Source organism: Triturus cristatus, chromosome 3_1 (assembly GCF_964204655.1).
Source record: "Triturus cristatus chromosome 3_1, aTriCri1.1, whole genome shotgun sequence".
NCBI classification, from domain to species: Eukaryota; Metazoa; Chordata; class Amphibia; order Caudata; family Salamandridae; genus Triturus; species Triturus cristatus.
This window is the reverse complement of record NC_140583.1, coordinates 352,037,905-352,061,716: the sequence shown is the minus strand read 5'-3', so window position 1 is coordinate 352,061,716 and position 23,812 is coordinate 352,037,905. Positions and strand designations below refer to the sequence as shown.

The 23,812-nt window shown below is 44.7% G+C and overlaps 1 protein-coding gene across 3 annotated transcripts in view; it reads left to right on the top strand.

The window, feature by feature from the left end:
• APBA2 (amyloid beta precursor protein binding family A member 2) overlaps positions 1–23,812 on the top strand; it is a 1,094,297-nt gene that overhangs the window by 814,462 nt on the left and 256,023 nt on the right. For all 3 annotated transcript variants that reach the window (XM_085644084.1, XM_085644086.1, XM_085644085.1), the window contains one exon: positions 13,777–13,863. In XM_085644084.1, coding sequence (XP_085500210.1) covers positions 13,777–13,863 — 87 coding nt within the window. The remainder of the gene's footprint in view (positions 1–13,776; positions 13,864–23,812) is intronic.

Here is a 23,812-nt window from a genome sequence, read left to right as displayed (position 1 = left end):
TCTTTCACGATGTTGAAGAGTTCCTTGCAGTTGTGCACGTTGTTGTCCAGCCGGTCCTTGAATGCTGTTTTCTTGGTGGCGTGGATCAGTTGATGGTGCTTCCGGGTGGCGAGCTTGAGGGTGGTCATGTTGTCCGGTGTTGGCTCCCTTCTCCAGGCTTTCTCGAGGGCTCGGCAGTTCTTCTTGGAGCTCTTGAGTTCGTCGGTGAACCATGGGGCCTTCTTGCTGCCGGGTCTGCTAGGCGGGGTCTTCAATGGGGCGAGGTCGTCTGCGCAGTCGCTGATCCACTTCGTGAGGTTGTCGGCGGCCTGGCTGGGGTTCGCTGAGCTGGCGGGAGGGTGCTGGCTCAGGGAAGCGGCGAGCTGGTCTGCTGTGATCTTGTTCCAGTTTCTTCGGGCAGCCTGTTGTTGGTGGTGGTGGATCGTGGATCTTCTGAAGGTGAAGTGGACGCAGCTGTGGTCCGTCCAGTGGAGTCCGGTGGCGTGGCTGAAGCCGATGTCCTTGCTGGAAGAGAAGACAGCGTCGAGTGTGTGTCCGGCGAGGTGGGTGGGGGTGGTCACCAGCTGCTTGAGTCCGAGGCTGGCGAGGTTGTCGAGCAGGGTGGTGGTGTTGCGGTCGTTGTTGTTCTCCAGGTGGAAGTTGATGTCCCCCAGGAGGATGTAGTCAGCGGAGGGGAGGGCGTGCGGGCTGATGAAGTCTGCGATGTCTTCGCTGAATTGTGTGCGTGGACCCGGGGGTCGGTAGATGAGGGTGCCTCTGAGGGTGGTCTTGGGGTCCGTGTGGATCTGGAAGTGCAGGTGTTCGGCGGTTGTCAGGGTGTTGTCGGTGTTGGTTGTGATGCGGATGGTGTCCCTGTAACAACTGATCTGGGTTTAATCCATCACCATTCTTTAGCCCACTCTGCCACCCCAGTTCAGACATGGCCATATGCAAATCAGTCTGACCCTGTGCCTCATGGGAACAGTCCAGCCCGAACTGCCAAGCCATGTCTTCCCTGGACCGGAAACAAGCTTCCTAAGACCGATTTCTGGCATTTCAGCCGTCTTCAGCCAGGCTTGCTTGAATCCAGTGGCAAAGTGAGCAAGGGACTCACGTCTGAGCATACCCTGCCAACTTATGGCGAACAAAGCAAAAACCAAAGGAAACGATGGACGGAGTGTTGAACATTGCAAGCACTCGCCCCCAGTCAACTGATCTGGGTTTAATCCATCACCATTCTTTAGCCCACTCTGCCACCCCAGTTCAGACATGGCCATATGCAAATCAGTCTGACCCTGTGCCTCATGGGAACAGTCCAGCCCGAACTGCCAAGCCATGTCTTTCCTGGACAGGAAACAAGCTTCCTAGGACCGGTTTCTGGCATTTCAGCCGTCTTCAGCCAGGCTTGCTTGAATCCAGTGGCAAAGTGAGCAAGGGACTCACGTCTGAGCATACCCTGCCAACTTATGGCGAACAAAGCAAAAACCAAAGGAAATGATGGACGGAGTTTTGAACATTGCAAGCACTCACCCCCAGTCAACTGATCTGGGTTTGATCCATCACCGTTCTTTAGTCCACTCTGCCACCCCAGTTCAGACATGGCCATTTGCAAATCAGTCTGACCCTGTGCCTCATGGGAACAGTCCAGCCCGAACTGCCAAGCCATGTCTTCCCTGGACCGGAAACAAGCTTCCTAGGACCGGTTTCTGGCATTTCAGCCGTCTTCAGCCAGGCTTGCTTGAATCCAGTGGCAAAGTGAGCAAGGGACTCACATCTGAGCACACCCTGCCAATTTATGGCGAACAAAGCAGTACAAAAGGAGGTGGTGATGGACGGAGCATCAGGACAAATCAAACACCTACACCCAGTCAACAGATCTGGCAGGGTATGCTCAGATGTGAGTCCCTTGCTCACTTTGCCACTGGATTCAAGCAAGCCTGGCTGAAGACGGCTGAAATGCCAGAAACCGGTCCTAGGAAGCTTGTTTCCGGTCCAGGGAAGACATGGCTTGGCAGTTCGGGCTGGACTGTTCCCATGAGGCACAGGGTCAGACTGATTTGCAAATGGCCATGTCTGAACTGGGGTGGCAGAGTGGGCTAAAGAACGGTGATGGATCAAACCCAGATCTGTTGACTGGGTGTGAGTGTTTGATTTGTACTGATGCTCCGTCCATCACCACCCCCTTTTTTACCACTTTGTTCGCCATAAGTTGGCAGGGTATGCTCAGGCGTGAGTCCCTTGCTCACTTTGCCACTGGATTCAAGCAAGCCTGGCTGAAGACGGCTGAAATGCCAGAAACCGGTCCTAGGAAGCTTGTTTCCGGTCCAAGGAAGGTATGGCTTGGCAGTTCGGGCTGGACTGTTCCCATGAGGCACAGGGTCAGACTGATTTGCAAATGGCCATGTCTGAACTGGGGTGGCAGAGTGGGCTAAAGAACGGTGATGGATCAAACCCAGATCTGTTGACTGGGTGTGAGTGTTTGATTGGTTCTGATGCTCCGTCCATCACCACCCCCTTTTGTACCGCTTTGTTCGCCATAAGTTGGCAGGGTATGCTCAGACGTGAGTCCCTTGCTCACTTTGCCACTGGATTCAAGCAAGCCTGGCTGAAGACGGCTGAAATGCCAGAAACCGGTCCTAGGAAGCTGTTCTGCTTGGGTTTTCGGATCAGATAGAACCCGCTCATCAGAGCCTCACTAACCCAGCCAGAACGTTACCCCCTCCCTAGAACCTATTTACAATCCTACAACCACATATATCTATCACCTAAGGACAGGGGATTCCTACTATGCATACCAAGATGTCATAAGTGGCGGCCTCACGGTCCCATACGAACCCAGACCTCTCTGCCCATACGACAGTATCACAAGTGGCGGCCTCGCGGTCTCATACGAACCCAGACCTCTCTGCCCATACGACAGTATCACAAGTGGCGGCCTCGCGGTCCCATACGAACCCAGACCTCTCTACCCAGACGGCAGTCTCAGCACAGTTGGCGGCCTCGCGATCCCCTACGAATCCAGACCTCTCTACCTAGACGGCAGTCTTATACGACAGTTTATCCTATGATCACCATAACATACAAAAAGGGAATCAGTCTCACTATTCATCAGATCACACAAGGATTGCCAGTTCGGGCATAGCCTGTTCTCAGGTTTGAGGGGCTCCTTTTTTCCCTTATTCAGTTACCACTTACCTGATCAGGGTTAACATCTGTTCATGTAGCCGCAGCTGACTAGAAGAATAGGCTACCCTCTTATACAAGAACACACAGCATATGTTGGTTCACTACAAACTGGATACTTTATTACTCATTACACATACAATCACATAACATTACGATATAACACATAACCTGCAAGGAAAAGTGAAAGATTAAGTTGTACACTCTAATAAGAAAGGGTCGACATCACCTTAGTAGTATGTAGCCTGCACTCAGTGGTCATCTAGGCTCCCTTCTCGTCTGTGCCTCGGCTCGCCTGGAATCACCCTTCTCCGAGTCACTGGGACCTCTTCCTTATCGGCTACTCTCTCCTCTCTGGCTATTCTGTTAGGAAAGCATCTGTCTCTCGGTTCTTCTCCGCCTTCAAGATGGCGTCTGTCTTCCCTGGAATAAGTAGTAGCTCTACTGCTAACGGCTAGATGCCGCCTACGGACTGAACATGTAACTGCCTCAGACTTTCACTAATATAGAGGTGCATTTCCTCATGGAAAATTCCGGCCCGTAACCTAACGCCCACCAAATTCTTGTACCTCCCCGTACCAAGGACACGTTCCCAGCCGGCCGGCGTAATGTAGTGTCTTCGGCATGAAGAAAAATACAATCCTTCGATAAGGGCCGGCCTGAACCGGTTCTCTCCAAGCGAATAACACCTCATAACTAAAACATAACTCTTGACCTAGAAGAATCCCAAGCTGCCGGAGCAGAAAGAAAGATGGAGTCTCTCCCGTTTGAGGCCTACCAGGCCTGCATTCAGCACGGCTCCATGAAATACCCTCACTACAGGACAGGTTATCCCTAATACTAACGAATCTATCCCCTAGGCTATATGTGCAAGCCCTGATCTATGGGGAAGAGCACAGAATCATGTCGAAGTGTCTAGTAAATAGGCTCCATCCACTACTCTAACCCTTAGGCTTGAATGGTAAGAGACTGAAGTCACATTCAATCACTTGTTAACACAAGAAGGCCAGGAAAATCGAGCAGAACATTTCACCCTTGACTTCAGTCTATTATACATTCATTAAACAGAACTAACATCTGTGGAAGAATAATATGAAACAAAATTAACTGATCTATGTCTAGTACCAGGTGTGCAGAATTGAAGTAGTGAAGGAATACACTGAATAAAGCAACAGATGGAAATCAAAATGGCGATAGTAATCAGAATACCTCCTAATATTTGACGTAACATATGTAAATCAGGTAACCAATTAAAGATCCAGTCAAACCAGCCCTGGTCAATGTGTTTTCTAACTTCTTCTGTTAAGTCATGTAGCTTATTAATGTGAGCTCGAATGGATTGTGTATGATCAGACAAGTTAAAACAACAAAGACCCTCAAAATCAGAACAATCGTGTCCATGTTTAAGCAAAAGATAATCAATGGCCGCTCGATTTTGCAAGATAGCCCTTCCTTCACCCTGGGCGTCTAATAGCATGTCCGACAGGACTGTAGAAGTATTATTAATGGATTTCACCATCCAGCAGGCCATTTTCTCAATAGATTTTGCATTATAAACTGCCAAAGCAGGAACACCAATAATTGAAATAGCTAGGCTAAGGTATTCGGACTTAGAATATAAATGCAAAGATGAGTCACAATCCTCCTGTAACCTCACTGTATCTCGAATCACACGAGAGTTGGCATTCGGATGTGACGAAAACATGAGCAAGCTTAGTCTAGTAATAGCACAAGGGCCTCCAGAAATATTTGCGGGGACATATAGCCAGGAAGAATTACCACATGAGAAAAGCCATCCAGCAGGTAGTAACATCGTGCGATAGTGACTGGGGGTAACTACCATACTCTTACAAGTCATGTTGTTCTGAACAGAAGTACATGCTTTCGGTGTCCTTTGAAAGCACAAAGTCCGTTCATGAGTGGTGAATGAGGTGGCACCTTTCAATTTTAAACGCATACATTCCGAAATTGCACTAGGATTACACGTAAGGAAGAAACACAAATCACCTTGTGTGATATTATAAGTAACTATTTGGGACTGGATGGGGGGTAGCGGATCTGACAGTTCAGTACACAAGGGGCAAGATTGATGGGTAGCGAAATCGCCCAGAAGAACATTGGGGCGAGCGGTTGATATATTGAAAATATGACTCAAAGTCTCCAACGATGCAGGGACAGCAACCAAACAAGTTGCCAAAATGTCGTTTACTGATCTCATCGGTGTCAAGCAGAAATGAGGGGCGCTAGTCACCCGTTTCGCTAGTGAAATCCAAAAGTTCGATGACGAATCCCACGCAGCAAAGGAACGCGACACTCGGGTTTTCAACTCATCCCGGGTTGATGGGATCCCTCCTCTCTCATCGTACCAGCCCGAAAACAGTCCGACGCCGACACATCCTGCAGCAACAGTCCAAAGAATGATCTGAAAGAGAATCAAATACAGGCATCATTCATTCTCGTAAGTAACATTTGTCAGCCGGGACTGCTTCCCAGCTATCTTTCCCTGGTCTCATAACTAAAATAGTATTATCTTGACCGGTTGCAATGACCTCTGCTTGTTCAGGGGGATTCTTAGGCGACTGCACCCAAACTCTGGCCCCAGGATTGTCGGTGGAGCCAAAACCTTTCTGGCCTCGTACAGTTAGCAACGTTGGGGCAGTGCCTTTTACCATCTCACCACTGAAGACAGGCATTATTAGCAATTGAGCCACTCGGTCAGTTTTATGTATCAGTAGGTCAACCTCACTGCTATTCAGCAGGAGCACCTTATGATTCCTCCAAGCGCCTGAATGCCTTTTACAGCCAGCCCCGATCTAGGGGCAATTAATCCGAAATTTCCAGGTGGTATCTGAACACCAACACCTGTCTCAATGATGACTCGATCTTTACTTTTTATAATGATGTCATCCATGGCATGCAAGTCTAAACCTGCCGACCCTGGGGTCGCTCTGCATGGAGCCAAAGCTCGGGGAGTAATCTCCCAGTACATCACAGTCTCTCTGATCTCGTTAGGTTTAGCATCAACATTCGGAGGAAACAAACGCATAAGTGGGGATTCAGCATTTAGAAAAGGACGATTATTCAAAATCAATAGCGCTTGAGGCAAAAAATCTCGCCAATTCTTATACTTGTCATCTGTTAATTTGCGAAGTTGGTCTTTTAGCAGGCCATTCAACCTCTCCACAAGACCCGAGGCCTGTGGATAATAAGGTATATGAAATACCCATTCAATATTGTTTTCCACACAGAATTCCTGTACCAATCTTCCACGAAAATGGGATGCATTATCAGATTGAATTTGGAATGGCACACCATAATACATCATAATCAATTCCAATGTTTTAATAGTATTCAATTGGGTAGCTTGCTTACAGGGAAGGGCCACCAACAGGCCACTGTATGTATCAACAATGGTGCAAACATATTGACAATTCCTACTCATAGGAAGTGGACCAATGTAATCAATCTGCCAAATTTGAGCGGGCAATTTCCCGCGATGTAAATGACCTTTAACAATTTGGGGCACTTTGCGCTGCCTGATATGCTGACAAATGGGACAATGTAGAATAACATTTTTAATTAAATCTAGGGGAATATAAATTCCTCGATCAGCAGCCCACCTGCTAGTGGCTTTCTCTCCAAAGTGTCCTGCTTTCTGGTGGGCCCATTTCGCCAATCCCGCAATATCAGAATCTTGCGTGTCCACCACTGCCTCAGCAATTTTAGATTTCTCATCTGCAATATTATGAAAGAATTTGTCAAGAGAGTCTATCGGGGTATGAGCATCCACATGGAAGATTGTAACAGTACTCTGTGGGAGCATTTCCCAAATCTCCTGCCATAATTCTTTTCCCCATAATTCCTTGGAATGAATTTTCCAACTATGGGAATGCCAAGTAGGTAACCAAACTGCCAGTCCATTGGCAGTAGACCAAAAATCGGTAAAAATATGACATGTGCCAGGTAGCTCTTGTTTCAGAACTTGATAAACAGCATAGAGTTCAGCAAATTGACTGCTCTTACCCTCACCAGTTGTACTCAGCAATTTTTGTGTGATCGGATTATAGGACACTGCTTTCCAATGCCGTTTCGTCCCTATGAACCTTGCTGAACCATCCGTAAACCAGACATGGTTTCTATCCTCTGCAGACAAATCATCAAAAGGTGTACCCCACTTAACAGGAGACTCCTATACTAAGGGTACGGAACATTCATTCTCAGTTTCAGTTGATGGCGCCCGTGCCACCTGCTCATGCAAAGATGCAACTCCTTTTTGTCCCACACGTGCCCTGTCTTGTATATACCATTTCCATTTAATCACACTCGCCTCTTGAGCGTGTCCAATTCGGTGAGTTTTCGGCGAACTCATAACCCACTGCATGATAGGAATTTCAGGTCGCAAAACTATATCATGTCCCAAAGTCAATTGCTCGGTATCCACCAGAGCCCAATAACATGCAAGTAGCTGTTTCTCAAAAGGTGTATAACGCTCACCAGCATCAGGTAACTTTTTGGTCCAGAAACCTAACGGTACTCTACTCTTACCTTGTTTCTGCCACAAACTCCAATTCGCATAAAGGCCTTGTACAGACACATTCAAATCCACATCACCATCACATACAGGCCACAAATCCAGAGCATGCTGAATTGCTTCTTTTGCCAGACTGAACGCATCTTGCTGTGGTTTACCCCATTCAAATGCATTCTTTTTACGAGTGACCTGGTACAAAGGGGCCAATATTTGACTCAAATGAGGAATATGCTGGCGCCAAAATCCAAACAAACCAATGAAGCTTTGGGCTTCTTTCCTATTTCTCGGAACTGCAAAATCAAGAATTTTCTGTTTAACCTGAGGGATCACTTCTCGGTGCCCTTCATGCCAATTAATACCCAAAAATTTTACAGCCTGGGACGGACCTTGTAATTTATCCGGGTTGATTTCCCAACCTTTCTCACGCAAGCACTCAATGACTCTATCCAATTGGGTCTGAACATCCTCTTGGATCAAAATATCATCAATATAGTGACATATCTGAATTTGTGGATGAACTGGTACCTCAGCTAGATGCTCTGCCACCAGCCGGTGACATATCGTAGGACTATGCACATAGCCCTGAGGAAGACTTCTAAACGTCATTTGACGCCCGTTCCACGTAAAACTGAATTGTTCCTGACACTCAGGGGCAATCGGAATCGAAAAGAAAGCATTAGCAATATCAATGGACGCATACCATGTACCTGGATGTTTTTGGATTCTTTCAATTAGGGTAATAACATCCGGTACTGCAACAGTCAAAGGGGGTGTGTGTCTATTCAATTCTCGATAATCAACAGTCATGCGCCAAGAATTATCACTCTTACGTACAGGCCAAACAGGATTATTCCAAGCAGAAGTAACTGGGGTTATAACTCCTGCATCCACCAACTCCTGAATAGTGGTACTTATCTCTTCATGACTACCTGGAATACGATACTGCTTCTGACGAACCACTTTTGTCGCCTGAGGAACTTTTATGGGGGGCATTCTTAAACGACCAACCCGTACAGGCCTGGACGATATATAATGTTTAGTTCCAAATTGGTAACATCCATCATCTAAGTGCAAAGTCATTCCTTTCAAAATATCAATTCCAATTATGAATTCTAAGAGTGGCACCACTAATACAGAGTATTCTTTTCTAGGAATTCTACCTATTCTCATTTCAAGTAAGGTTTGAACTGCGGGTGTTTCCTTTCCACCTAATCCAGTAATTGTAAAAGGCTGACCTTTAAACTTCTTTGATTTTCCATGAATAAGAGTGGCCTCCGCTCCTGTATCTACCAATGCTCGGGCCCTTTGGATATTACGATGTCTCCAATAAATATCAATATCTACATAGGGTCTATTATCTCTGTGAGCCCATCTGTGTACTGGAGCTTGACCTATTTCCTAGTCCTTTTTATTGTGTTCTGTGTACCAGGATAAATCAGGATAAAGACTCTCACGGTTCCTAGGTATCGATACCTCCTGTTCATATCCATCTCCATTACGAAATGGATTACTGTTCCCTGCATTGTACTGCGGGTTTCGATCGGCCAATATGTGTCGATCCTCTCTCCTTCTCAACTCAGGGGATTGATCCCTATCATCTCTACGTCTGCTGTTAACATAATCATCTCTCCCCCTCTCTCTTTCCCCCTCTCTCTCCCTGTCTCTCTCACGACGGGGGGACAAATCACGCGCATAACGTCGATCATCACGACGATCAGAGCGCCCACGGCGGTCGTCATCACCGCTACCGTCAGAAAAACCACGATCACACTCAGTTGTCCGAACACGCCGGGCACCCTCCTTTCGATCCAAGCCACGTTTGCGAAACATTTCCCACAAACGAGAAGTAGTCTCACCATCAATGTCCTCCTTTCGCACACCATCAGCCAGAAGAGCAAGAAACATATCACGTCTAGTAAATTTATTTTCACCAGGAGTACGAGTGTCAGGCCGGGATTGCCGTTCAGGTTTAAACCACTCACCCAACTCACCGAGTTGGCGTACCGATTCCAGCACCACAGATAACATGTTACCAGTCTGATTAATCAATAAAGTCATCATGACCTGCTTATAAGCAACAGGGGAAGAACGAATAATACGATTCCGCACAGAAGATGTCAAGAAAGCATCAAGCAACCGGTCAGCAGTATTCAGAAAAATTGCCGTTTTCATCACCTCCTCTTTGAGACGTTGCGCAGCATCGCGCAAAGTATACCACGGTTTGTCATTCACAGGCCAGTCAGACTCAGTAGGATATTTTTGATTACAACCCTCAGTTGCCAATTGAAGCAAAGAAATTTGACCACCACCATTAAAGTTACGAAAATGATCCTGTACAGTAGAATCCGAACTCAAGGAACAAAACTTCAAACAATCGCCAGCATCCAACATAATGCCAGCAGCGCCCAGTTCATAAAGGCGCACCATCCATGTGAGCAAGGGCTCACCAACTCGTTGCCGAAATCGCTGTAAAATATCACTAATTTCTTGTTGAGTAAAATCCTCCAAAGAGTCTAAAGCAATACCATTCGGAGCACCGGGAGCCTGCTGCACCTTCCGCCGAAAAACTGGATGCGCCGAGACCGCGGGATGAGCATCACAAGGAGCTCGACCAGTACACGTAGAGGAACAATCAGTGGAAGACGCGTCGACCCCGCTCGAAGGACGAGTGCAATCACGGGGTGCACCATCAGAGGCGCAAGAAGCAGATTTACAAGCACGGCCGGAGCGAGAGGACTCGCGCTTGGCAGACTCCTCACCCGAGGAAGGAGAATCACTCGAGTTCCAGATATTACCATCCCATTCATCAGGATTCCAATCCAGTCCGGCTTTCGCCATGACCAGACGCACCTTCCGCGTCGAAACCCGACCACGCCGATTCTTGTATTTATAACGAGCAATTCGCACAGCCGCTCTCTCGGCAATAGTTTGGTACGTCTCAAGTTTGTCAGCAAGCAACTTATTTTGACACCGTAACAAAGTATGAGCATTCTGAGTCTCAACAAAGTTCGCTTCCAAATCCTTATGCAAGTTCTGCAACTTCAACAACCTCTCATGGAGAAGCCTGTACGCAGACAGAACAATCCAACCTCTGCGCCCTAAAACGGGAAGCTCATCACCCTTAGATACCGGCGCCTTCTGTAAGCAAGTAATCACATTAGCCGGCTCCGCCAGCTCCAAAAAAGAATTCCAGTTCTCACTCAAACCAATAGAATCAGCCCACTCACAGGCTAAGGCTTCATAAGGCGTTGAATCCCAACCGGGAATATCAACGGGCAACTTAAAAGTAGATTTCGACTTTCTAGAAAACATTTTTGAAAAGAAAGAAAAAGAGAAAAAGAAAAAGAAGAAAGAGAAAAGCAAATTATACGCAGGTAGATACAAATAATATACAAACAAAACCACGAACGCGTCAAAGGCAAACACAATACAACCACAACGCACACAGGTTTCGTAAACGGTTCGTGACGCCAAATGTTCTGCTTGGGTTTTCGGATCAGATAGAACCCGCTCATCAGAGCCTCACTAACCCAGCCAGAACGTTACCCCCTCCCTAGAACCTATTTACAATCCTACAACCACATATATCTATCACCTAAGGACAGGGGATTCCTACTATGCATACCAAGATCTCATAAGTGGCGGCCTCGCGGTCCCATACGAACCCAGACCTCTCTGCCCATACGACAGTATCACAAGTGGCGGCCTCGCGGTCCCATACGAACCCAGACCTCTCTGCCCATACGACAGTATCACAAGTGGCGGCCTCGCGGTCCCATACGAACCCAGACCTCTCTACCCAGACGGCAGTCTCAGCACAATCGGCGGCCTCGCGATCCCATACGGATCCAGACCTCTCTGCCCATACGACAGTATCACAAGTGGCGGCCTCGCGGTCCCATACGAACCCAGACCTCTCTGCCCATACGACAGTATCACAAGTGGCGGCCTCGCGGTCCCATACGAACCCAGACCTCTCTACCCAGACGGCAGTCTCAGCACAATCGGCGGCCTCGCGATCCCATACGGATCCAGACCTCTCTGCCCATACGACAGTATCACAAGTGGCGGCCTCGCGGTCCCATACGAACCCAGACCTCTCTGCCCATACGACAGTATCACAAGTGGCGGCCTCGCGGTCCCATACGAACCCAGACCTCTCTGCCCATACGACAGTATCACAAGTGGCGGCCTCGCGGTCCCATACGAACCCAGACCTCTCTACCCAGACGGCAGTCTCAGCACAGTTGGCGGCCTCGCGATCCCCTACGAATCCAGACCTCTCTACCTAGACGGCAGTCTTATACGACAGTTCATCCTATGATCACCATAACATACAAAAAGGGAATCAGTCTCACTATTCATCAGATCACACAAGGATTGCCAGTTCGGGCATAGCCTGTTCTCAGGTTTGAGGGGCTCCTTTTTTCCCTTATTCAGTTACCACTTACCTGATCAGGGTTAACATCTGTTCATGTAGCCGCAGCTGACTAGAAGAATAGGCTACCCTCTTATACAAGAACACACAGCATATGTTGGTTCACTACAAACTGGATACTTTATTACTCATTACACATACAATCACATAACATTACGATATAACACATAACCTGCAAGGAAAAGTGAAAGATTAAGTTGTACACTCTAATAAGAAAGGGTCGACATCACCTTAGTAGTATGTAGCCTGCACTCAGTGGTCATCTAGGCTCCCTTCTCGTCTGTGCCTCGGCTCGCCTGGAATCACCCTTCTCCGAGTCACTGGGACCTCTTCCTTATCGGCTACTCTCTCCTCTCTGGCTATTCTGTTAGGAAAGCATCTGTCTCTCGGTTCTTCTCCGCCTTCAAGATGGCGTCTGTCTTCCCTGGAATAAGTAGTAGCTCTACTGCTAACGGCTAGATGCCGCCTACGGACTGAACATGTAACTGCCTCAGACTTTCACTAATATAGAGGTGCATTTCCTCATGGAAAATTCCGGCCCGTAACCTGCCGCCCACCAAATTCTTGTACCTCCCCGTACCAAGGACACGTTCCCAGCCGGCCGGCCTGATGTAGTGTCTTCGGCATTAAGAAAAATACAATCCTTCGATAAGGGCCGGCCTGAACCGGTTCTCTCCAAGCGAATAACACCTCATAACTAAAACATAACTCTTGACCTAGAAGAATCCCAAGCTGCCGGAGCAGAAAGAAAGATGGAGTCTCTCCCGTTTGAGGCCTACCAGGCCTGCATTCAGCACGGCTCCATGAAATACCCTCACTACAGGACAGGTTATCCCTAATACTAACAAATCTATCCCCTAGGCTATATGTGCAAGCCCTGATCTATGGGGAAGAGCACAGAATCATGTCGAAGTGTCTAGTAAATAGGCTCCATCCACTACTCTAACCCTTAGGCTTGAATGGTAAGAGACTGAAGTCACATTCAATCACTTGTTAACACAAGAAGGCCAGGAAAATCGAGCAGAACAGAAGCTTGTTTCCGGTCCAGGGAAGGCATGGCTTGGCAGTTCGGGCTGGACTGTTCCAATGAGGCACAGGGTCAGACTGATTTGCAAATGGCCATGTCTGAACTGGGGTGGCAGAGTGGGCTAAAGAACGGTGATGGATCAAACCCAGATCTGTTGACTGGGTGTGAGTGTTTGATTTGTTCTGATGCTCCGTCCATCACCACCCCCTTTTGTACCGCTTTGCATCATATATGAGGCACATTGGAATTATAAGGTAAGCTTATTTAGGCACTACATCTTTCCTTCATAAAAGCAGCACCTTTGGAACCAACCTGCTACTTTAACCATACATTTTTAACTAAACTACAACGAGTCCTTACTTTCCTTTGAGGCCTCTGTAATCTCTGTCAGCCATGACTCATTTGATATAGCCCAGCCATGTTGTTATTTCAGATGCTGTGTTCAATATGTGCCAACACTATACAAAGTATTTTCTTCCATTTTACTTCAAGGGGTATACTATGCCTGTCTGAATAACTACCTTAGGATTTTGAAGTATGGGTGCATATATTAAGCATTAGGCTTTTCCTAGGTTGTTTTAAAATATTGTTTGAACGCATGTCAACATTTTCTTCCAGAGTTCAGAAGGAGATGCACAGACCTTGACTGAGGTGGATCTATTCATCTCCACGCAAAGAATTAAAGTTTTGAATGCAGATACGCAGGTGAGTTTTATATCATATTTATATGTGAATTTTGAAAATCACAATAGTGAGAACCTGTATCTTCTGTTTTTAGTAGATTTCAAAGTATGTCTGTATTGCTAATCCATACTGATGGAAGAATTAAAATGTAAATAATGCAAGATAGAAACGTATCAGTCAATTTGAATGGGTTTGGCACATCGTTTGCATTTGAGCACATACCCAGGGGCTTCGTGAACCCCTCGCTTTGCAGCTATAGCGGGGGCGGGGCTTTTTATGAATCTCTTCTGTCAGCAGCTCGGCAGAAAAAACCGTAATGAACACTATGAAGGACTACCGAGTCAGTAGAAGGGCAAGAGGGAGCCAGAAAGAGAAAGAAGGAAGGGATACTGAATGAAGGGTGAAAGGAAGGCAGGAGGGAAGGATGAATGAGTGGGAGGATGAATGAGTGGGTGGAAGAATGTGTCGGTGGATGCATTTTTTGGGTGATGAATGAATTGGTTTAAGAATAAGTGAATGGATAGGTGGGTAAACAGGTGAAAGTGGGGCAAAGTAAAGGGACGAATGGATCGATGAATGGGTGAAAGAATGAGTGAATGGATAGGTCAATAGGCAGGAGAAAGAATGAGCGGCTGTATGGATGGATGAAAGAATCAAGTGGATGGATGGGTGAAAGAATTAGTTAATGGACGAATGGATAGATGGATGAATGGATCGGTGAATTGACAGGTGAAAGGATGGAAGGGTAAAGGGATGGATAAACAGGTGGAAAGGCAGGTGAAAGTTTGACAGAGTAAAGAAATGGATGGATACGCCAATGGATTTGTGAAAGCATTGCAGAGAAATGGGGTGGGTGGATGGATGGCACAGTGGCTAGAAGATGGATGGCACAGTGGATTGATGGATGGAATGGAAAAGATTGAATGATGGATGAATAACATGAATGCACGTAAGATTGTAAAGGTGACATCGTGGATATCGGAGGGTGGCTGGAAGGGTGACTAGATGGATGGAAGAGACGGAGGAGCTCCTATGGCGAAGGGGCTTGTTTTATGTCATGAGAGCTTTTAGTGGGGGGTACTTTAATTTTCTGGCTACTCCCTTGCACATACCTATTTGATGGGAAATGGAAATGGGTTTGAATTGCAAGACTGAGTATGACCTTGATGTACTGTTCACCAGAGCACAGTTGCTGGAGAATGTATGTGAACGTGTTCAGATTAAAAAATAGTGATTTATAATACTAACTGAACATGCTTATCGACATTACATTTTATTTTAAAAAAATCATTTCATCCAATTCCTACTAATAAATATCTATTCCACTACTCTGGCTTTAAAAAAAATGTCCTGGAATTTCGGTATAAAATAAACACGATACATGAAGACAAAAGATATAGACGTATATTCAGCTGACACATACCATCAGAAAAATATGGGCAGCTGTTCTGTTGTAAAAATCATTAGTACAGGAAGGTTTCGTGAACAAACAAGCAAACTTATAACCCATTGTCTTGCAAACGTCTAGGTATTGTGTTGCATTTTTGTGTGTGTGCTCTAGAAGGCAAAGAGGAAACAAACTAAAATGCTTCAGTTGATTCCCATTGGAGAGAAGAGAATAATTCAATTTTCTAATAACAATGTTTGATTTAAGGAGTGCTTTTCTGCAGGTTTACTGTGAGCGAATTATTCCAGTGATACTGAGAAAGGAGCGCATATTTCCACCAAGGCGATCATCCCAATTAGTGGCTTGGAGGAGAGTGATGAATATTGTGTATGAAAGGTTTCAGGACAGCTGATTTATACACAAACATGACTTGAAAGTGAAACAAATTGCTCGTGACTTCATCTGACTTCATAAATGAATTCTAAATCAGCTTTCATTTCACAATTTCTCTAAGCACCATGTTAAAAATATCACTTCAGTATTTAGGTTCTAAAGATTGCACTTAGCCCATTAAATCATTTACAGTTTGCACAAATTGTTTCAGCAGGAAGCCTCGTTCAAGAGCAGTTTGGCTGCAAGAAAAAACAACAAAAATAAGGCCGAACACACATCAAAAGATCTGTTCGTGCAGACCCGGTGTGTGAGAGCACTAGCGTTACACAAACACTTCTTGAAACACAAGAAGAATCGTTCTCCCAGGCTAACTTTCCTTAATCCTGGTCCTGAAATGTCGCTGTAAAACTCAGGACAAGTTAAAGAGACAGAACAGAATAACCACCAAAATGGTGCAAGGCCCATCAGACGGTTCATGAAGAGAGTTGCAAGGACACATGTCGGAAGAGGGATGCGTAAGCCTACATACGTTTTCAAAGAGTCAAAACAGTAAACGAAGGCTGCGATTTTTCAACGGTGGTGTTTTTTGAGTAGGAAATTTGTCATTATGCATTAACCTTGCAATGTATTAGGAATGGAAGTTTGCAGACTTTGCCAAACCCACATCCAACCTCACACTATCAGAGGGTAGGGTAGAAAGTGGCCTAAGGAAGGGGACAAGAGAGAGAAACAGAGGCACTGGAACTCTGACACTGCCTGGTAGCACACCTGGGCTTCACCTGTAATGCAGGTGCACTGCTGTCTTGAAAAAAGAGAAGACTTTCAGTATGACTATTGCGTTGACTTTGAAAGTTGATTTCTGATGTTATATATAATACACCTGCTAATATTCTCCGTAGTTCCCATGCTCTATATTGAAATGACTCTCAATAGTTCTCCTGAGCTGAAACAGAATTACAATCAATATGGTGACTGTGAAAAACGCACTGAGTGACCTTATATTGTTTCCTAAAGAGAGTTTCCTCTATGTCATGCAATAACTTTGCAGGGTTCTGTTGCATTCAGTAAGGAGGTTGATAACTGCAATATGAAAGGCATTCATTGATCTCATTTAACTCGCCCATGCCCTTAGTAATCATATGTTTGCTATTGTCTTCACCTTCATACCATAATTCACTGAACAACCTTTCGGTAGCCACAGGATTCTACTGATTTCTCTTATAAACCAATAGTCTTGATTTCTAGTTCTCAGTCGAGATGGGAAACTACTTGCGAGAAACAATAATTGATGATTCCTTGTGGAATAAACAAGTACAATTAGTTTAGAATCTTTAAAGGGTAATTCCTGGTGAAAGTGCCCTAAATGCAAAATAGAGTTTGTAATAAGTTGTCTGACTCTTAAAAAAGTGCAGGCAAAGTTTATAATCGGAATGAATGACTCCTAACGAAGAATAAACCAAGGGCCATATTATCAAGGAACGGCGATAACATTATCGCTGCTTTAGCGGCAGTTTCCTGCCGCTAAAGCGGCGATAATGGGCTTGATAATATGCCCTTATGAATTCCCATAAAAGCCCAGGTTCACACCAGAACATAGGCTTCTATGGGAATTCACAAGGGCTTAATATCAAGCCCATTATCGCCGCTTTATCGGCAGGAAACTGCCGCTAACGCGGCGATAATGTTATCGCCGTTCCTTGATAATATGGCCCCAAGTGCAATAGTGTGTAATCTTAACCACTTCACTGCTAATTCTTTTCCTCCTACAATTCTAAGCCCTTTTGTGACAAAAGCCTTCATAACATTTACCCACTATAACATTCCCATCAGATGTATGTCCTTTTATCGCACATCATCACACATGTCAGAGCTTCTCAGGGTTACCATGTTTTGTGTAGTCTACCGGAGGGAACAAAGAAAATGGACAAAATGTAGTTAAGTTGTGTTTTATATTGGAAAATTGGCAAAAATGCTGTGCAAGAAAGTGTGTGTTTTTTTCTTCTAAAAATAGCACCAACAAAGACTTTGCTGTGTGAGAGTTCCCTCTTCTAAGCTTTCAGGAACAGGCAGAGTTGTGAAAACAAAGTAACATCTTTTTTGCAGTGTTCTAATTGGTAGCCAATCCTTTCTATTTTGTGGCTTCTCCTTGCAGTTTGTTTGGGGTAGAGGTGTGACACCAATAGGTGAAACCAGGAAGCAGCACATTTCTGTAGAATAGAAAAAATACTGAATTCAGTAAGGAGTCATTGGTGTAGATCGCTCCTGCTTTTTCTACAGAAGCTAATTATTTAACTCAGAAACTAATGAGAATAATTATGAAAACTTGAAATAGGTGATAATATTTTCATCTGTTATTGTTTCTCCTAATGTCAAATCTACATTCCAGGGCAGTCTGAGGAAGACCACAGTATTCAGAAACGCTGTTTGAGGTAGGGTAGGTTAGGAGTGTGACTCTGTGCCTTTAAGATCTGGTCCACATCCCCATTGCTTACTTTCTTTTTTCTTTTTTTTATTCCTGGTGTCTACACAGTGAGATTGTGCAAATCTCCGCACTGGATTCCTGCTCAGGGATTAGCTTAGCTTTTACAACAATCTTGGAGAAACAATCTATCAGGGTGAAGCTTTGTTGGACAGGGGGGAGCCTCTCTTTACAACGCTACCTCTAATGTCATTGTACGGTCTGCGGGGGATGAGCTGTGCCGTTGAGCACTTCTTTACCTGAAAGCTGGCTTTAAGAGGTTTGGTTAAAGTAAATAATTATATTCATCCCCGCCAGGAGCTCCAAAGATAGAGGTCTGCTCAGCAAGGCAGTCTGGGTGGGTACCAGGAAAGCCAGAAGGTTCTAATCATGGAGACTACTGCTGTGACCAGTAACATTAGATAGCTGACATCAAACCCATGGCTGTATAGGATATATGGTTTATAATGCTTTAGTGAAATATATTGGTTGTTTTTCTATATGCTTTTAAAGCTGGTATAGTCTATAAGTAGTACACTGGAAGATTTGCATATATTTTACATGTTCAACAGCACTCAGATGTTTAAAAGAATGTTTATGTTTAAGGGATAGGATTCATTTTATGCCCTATGCAACAAACATACAATGCACAGTTGGTAAGCCTTTCATTGCTTCTTAAGGTAGTGGCCTAGAGTGGCAAAGGCTTCCCAGGAGATATGTATGTTGAGTCTATGATGTGTGGTAGAGTATGAAAACAGAGAGGGCTGAGAGGTAAGCAGGAGGGAGGCCATCTACAAAATAAGAATACAAATAGAAGAAAGGGCTTTGGCCTCTGTAAGAAGAGCCCCTTATAAAAAATGGAAATTCTTCTACAGCTGCAGAAAGTGTTCCCAATAGCAATGCCAAGTACTGTTTTGTTAAGCTTGGCATGTCAGAATTAAGAGATACCAGTCTACTTATAGAAGTGGGCTATTAGTAGAAAAAATTTCTCATTAAGGCAATAGAGAGCATAGCACGTAGGGGAACCCGAGGCAGTCATTTTAGTGCTTGCCAGAGTTAGGAGCACCTTAAAGACATTATCATGTTTATCTCATATTTGTATTCACTAATCCTATTTTGTAACACTTTTTGTATATGCTATTGCGCATATAAGTAAATAAAATTACAGGTAGTTATTAATTAATACAGTCTATATACGGTTATTGCATGGGCTATTTTCCTTTCTTGGCTCTTGTTGTGCCACAAACCAAATCCCTTTGAAAGCTCCCAACAGTTGTAATGTTCACTGAACCTTTTCTACATAGTCAATATTCCACAGGTGAGACATCCTGTTTGTTCTTCCAGCTCCTCAATCTTGGACCATAGGCCTACAATACATTGCCCTTACAAGCACTGCACTGGATCCTAGTATCAGACAAATATATTATTCAAGCTACTCTGTACTATGTACAGGACAACCATTAGCAATGTTCCCTAGTTCCATCAACAAAAACAAAGATCCTACTTTTAAAGGCAAAATACTCTCTCAGCCGAAATCAGAGAACGTAATTATGCCCTTCTAATACATTGGATTCTGCAATCCCTGTTTGACAGCCTGTTTCTAATTTCTTTAACATTGTCGACAAGTAATGCACCCAGTCACTGATTATAAAGAAATGACATCAGAACTCAATTGTAATAACGAATTACAGTCGAGTTCTGACATCACAATGCCTGCTACTAGTGCCAGCAGCAAAAGGAAGAGGTGGCCAGGTCACGGAGCATAATTAAAGTAGCTATTTAATGAATTAAAAATTAACTGTTGCTTTTCCTTCTTCTGCTCTATTTTTCTAGCTGTATATTGACAAGAAGAAAGGGCTTATTCTTCTACATGGTCATGGAACTCCTCTGTGGCTTGCAATATCTTTATAATGTAAGACAGAGTTACTTTATCACAAAAATGTTCTGAGAAGCAATACAATCCTATCTTCCATTGTCGCAAGAAACCCTGCACTATGTCTGCACTGATCTGGGAAGAGCTTGATAGTATACAGTTATGTATGCAAGTACATATTTTACCTATCCACATCCTCCAACACAAATTTAAGCCTACCTGCAGAGTTTTGCTTATGCAACTTGTTCAGATCCATGCAACCAGTGAGAATTTGCTGAGCCAGCTAGTAGCGGATGCAAAAGATTATGCACCTCACTCTGCCTGATCACAGCATCACATTTAAAGAGACCAATTCAGAGCATCTTTCCAAAACCCACACGATTCACTGATACATTTTTCCTTTATAGGACATGCCCCAACATGCACTGAGGACATGCCCCAACATGCACTGTACTAGCCACACATGCAAGCCCAGGTCTGCATACAACACCCAGGCCAAAAGAGCACCACAGAGCCACACCAGTAGCATCTGTGTGCTAGACAAATGATTAAGAACACAAATTAACATCACATATAGACAGAAAACTCTGTAAGAAAAGGAATACGTTCAGGTTATTAAGAATACAGCATGCTGTATCATTGAAGGGACCTGTGTTTCTTTTTGGTGGTTTGCTAACATTTGTTAAGGTGTTCTTGTTTCACCTTGTTTATTGTCTCTTATAATCCTTTGAGTGAGCGTTTTTATGTTTATGCAAGAGGAACCAGTGGCAGCTAGTAATTTTACCAGGTGATGATGCGGGGGCCACACACTCACACATACACACACCCACACCACACCGATTCACACTCACAAATACACATACGTTCATACATAGATACATCAAACAATAAAAAAACCCATAAAACTTACCTTCACTGTAGAGAGGGAAGTCTTGGAGGTCCTAGAAGGGTTGGGACTGTTGCCTTCCCTTATTGGCTAACCTAAAGTCAGCCAATTAGGCAAGGCAGCAGTCCCTCACTCGCCGCAGAGTGGGATGGCGTCAGTGGGTCAAGTGTCAATCTGTGACAAGGTGTCACTGATTGACACTTGGCCCTGGGCTCTTCAGGGCTTAAAACTAAAGTGCCAAGGTCTGAGGCAATCAGTGACGCTCCCCCTCGTCGTGAGGGATATGCAGGAGCGGCTCCTCCATTAGGTCAGAGGAGCGTTGCCCCACTGCTTTCTCGCAGTGCGAGAAGCAGAAACATAAAATGGTAAAACTACCATTTAATGTTTCTGCTTCTCGCACTGCGAGACAGCTAAAGTGCCTGGTTGGTTCGGGTCTGCTGGAAAGCAGGGAAGGAGTGGCTAACCCAATGCTGTGGGCTGTGACTGTTTGGTCGGCCCTTTGGGGACGACCAAACCAGTCATGCACACTCTTCCTTTTCTCTATGTAGGCTGCATGCATGTTGTGATTGGCTTAGGGGAGGGGAAGGAGGCTGCTTGCTTCCTGTTCCTTACCACGGGACCTGGCCAGGAGCTGGGACTGCACGGGACCCAGGAAGATATGTTTATTCAATTAAATAAAGTCAGCCCCACCCCGCAACCCCTCCACGAGTCATGCCAGTGTGACTGGAGCCACGAAGCACTTGCTCTAGGCTGAGGAGGTCAAGCACAGAGGGCAGTTAGCCTGGCGAAGTTCAGCTCAGATAGCCAGGAGCATGAGCATTTAGCGCATGCCTTGCTCCTGGCTGCCTGACCTGAAAAAGAGGATTGCCCGTCAGCCCGACCTTTTTCCAGCCAGACAGACACTCTTCTTGCCAGGAAAAAGATGAGGGGGTGTGGCCCCTCAGGCCAAATGGATAGGCCGCGGCTGATCCTGACTTGTTAATGTACTTGGAGTTCATTGCTGATGCTGATGGAATGAAAATATTCACACTCACCCCCATAGGCACAAGCACTACTCACTACTCGGGGTTTGGTTGGAGAGAAGAGGCACAGCTCAAGCCCCAAAGGAATACTCTATGGGCACCCAATAGTTTTGGCCTACCAGAGGCACCTTCCCCACTATGCCAGAGGCCCTTGCGTTTGTCATCTTACCTGTTCAGTGGTGAGGTTCCTGTAAACACCTCCTTTTCTTCAGTCAATCCATTGTAAGTCCTATATGGGCTGATTGCATCATTGGTTAAGATTACTGGCACACTACATGGCTTCCTTTGAGTCCTAACACCACCCTCTTCTCATGCCCTTTCTTACTGCATGTTTTCAGCTCTTTGTCTCTGTGCCACCTTTGGATGCTGACAGCAAAGCACATTTTATTTCACTGTTGTAGGTCCTGAGCTTCCCCAAACTAGCTTAGCCGCAGGGCTTCACAGCGCTTTGTAATACTAGTCCTGTCAGGCTCGACTTCAGATGACAAAATTAACATTTTCTCTGCAGATCCTTCTTTCCACTCAGCCTGACAGCTTAGCCATGCCCCATAAACGTATCTTAACGAGGAGTCATACTAGTTAGCTATGGGTTATTGTGTGAAAAATCCCTATATACAGTGAAAATGGAGCAATTTCTATTTTCACCTTAGAACCTAAAATAATCTTTGGAAATATGAAGTCTCCCGAAAAGAAAGTTTTTTATAATGTGATGCTAAATTTGTCCTTGATTTGCAATGTTTCCTGGGAAAGACTCACATGTTGAGAGTGCTTGTGCAGATTTTCTTCTGCATCAATTGAGATATCCTATTAAAATATTTTCTGTGTATCGTAATGCCTTAGATATTTTAAAGATATGAAATTCATTGAAATGGGTGAAGATATGTTTACGGTGCAACGAGAAAGAATTTTCTATTGAATGTAGAATTTTAGGGAATAGGATGAAGACCAAGGACTAGTTAAAAAACATACTGTAGGTTTACTCATGCATATAAGTGGTATCTGTCACCCAATCAGTGAGATGTCAAAATAAGAAGAAACAGCAGAAGTAATTGGGGTAGTTAATACATATCTATACCTAAGACAGTGTTGTTTACAAATGTAAGTACATGCTGCTGTGCTGATCTCATTTTAATTATTAGACATGCAGTTGTTCTAGTAAAGTATCTGTATTTGATTGTGTGCAATCTAGATAATGAGTTTGGCTTTAAAATAAAAGTATGTTTGGAAAAGGACCTGTTGTTGATTTGAATGTGAAATGAATGTATTGCTGTCTGCTGCGTTTGATTTGTCCATGGAGGTAAATCCCTTGTCTCACAAAGGTTATGTGAATATTCAAATTATGTAATCTTGACTACAGACTTGGCTTGATCCCTTCTACTGATTTTAAGATTACCGCTGCATTTTAGAGCGAATCATCTTATTCCCTAAAAGAACTGTCCCATAAGGGATTAGAAGAATAAAAAGAACAAAGCTGCGCTGGTTTGCAAGGGGTCATTTTAGGAGAGGGGAAGCAATTTGTAGGGATTTTTCATTTATGCCAGATTGGGTTATGTCAAGTTCTTGCCGATGGATAAATTTGATTAGCTGCATGTTTATTCCTAATTATGTTTTCTGCAGTTTATTGGAAGTAGTATGTGTTGTATTCTGGTCTTCTCCTTCTCCCTGCTGCTCAGCCTGTGTGTGTGATGCCATCGGAATGTTCGTGGATGCATGGTTTGAAGTGTGGTCAGTTTGAGTGAGATGGGCTGAGCAACTGGATGCTGCTCCCGGTGGGGCCTTCTTTACCATCTAACTTATGACTAATAAACCTACTTAATTATATCTACGGCTCCTGGATTACTTACCTGCCAGAGTACTTTCATCAATGCAACAGTACTCGAGTAGTAAATATGTCTTCTACATATTATTCTTGCAGGCTGCTTATCATTACAATGTCCGAGCTCTAAATGTT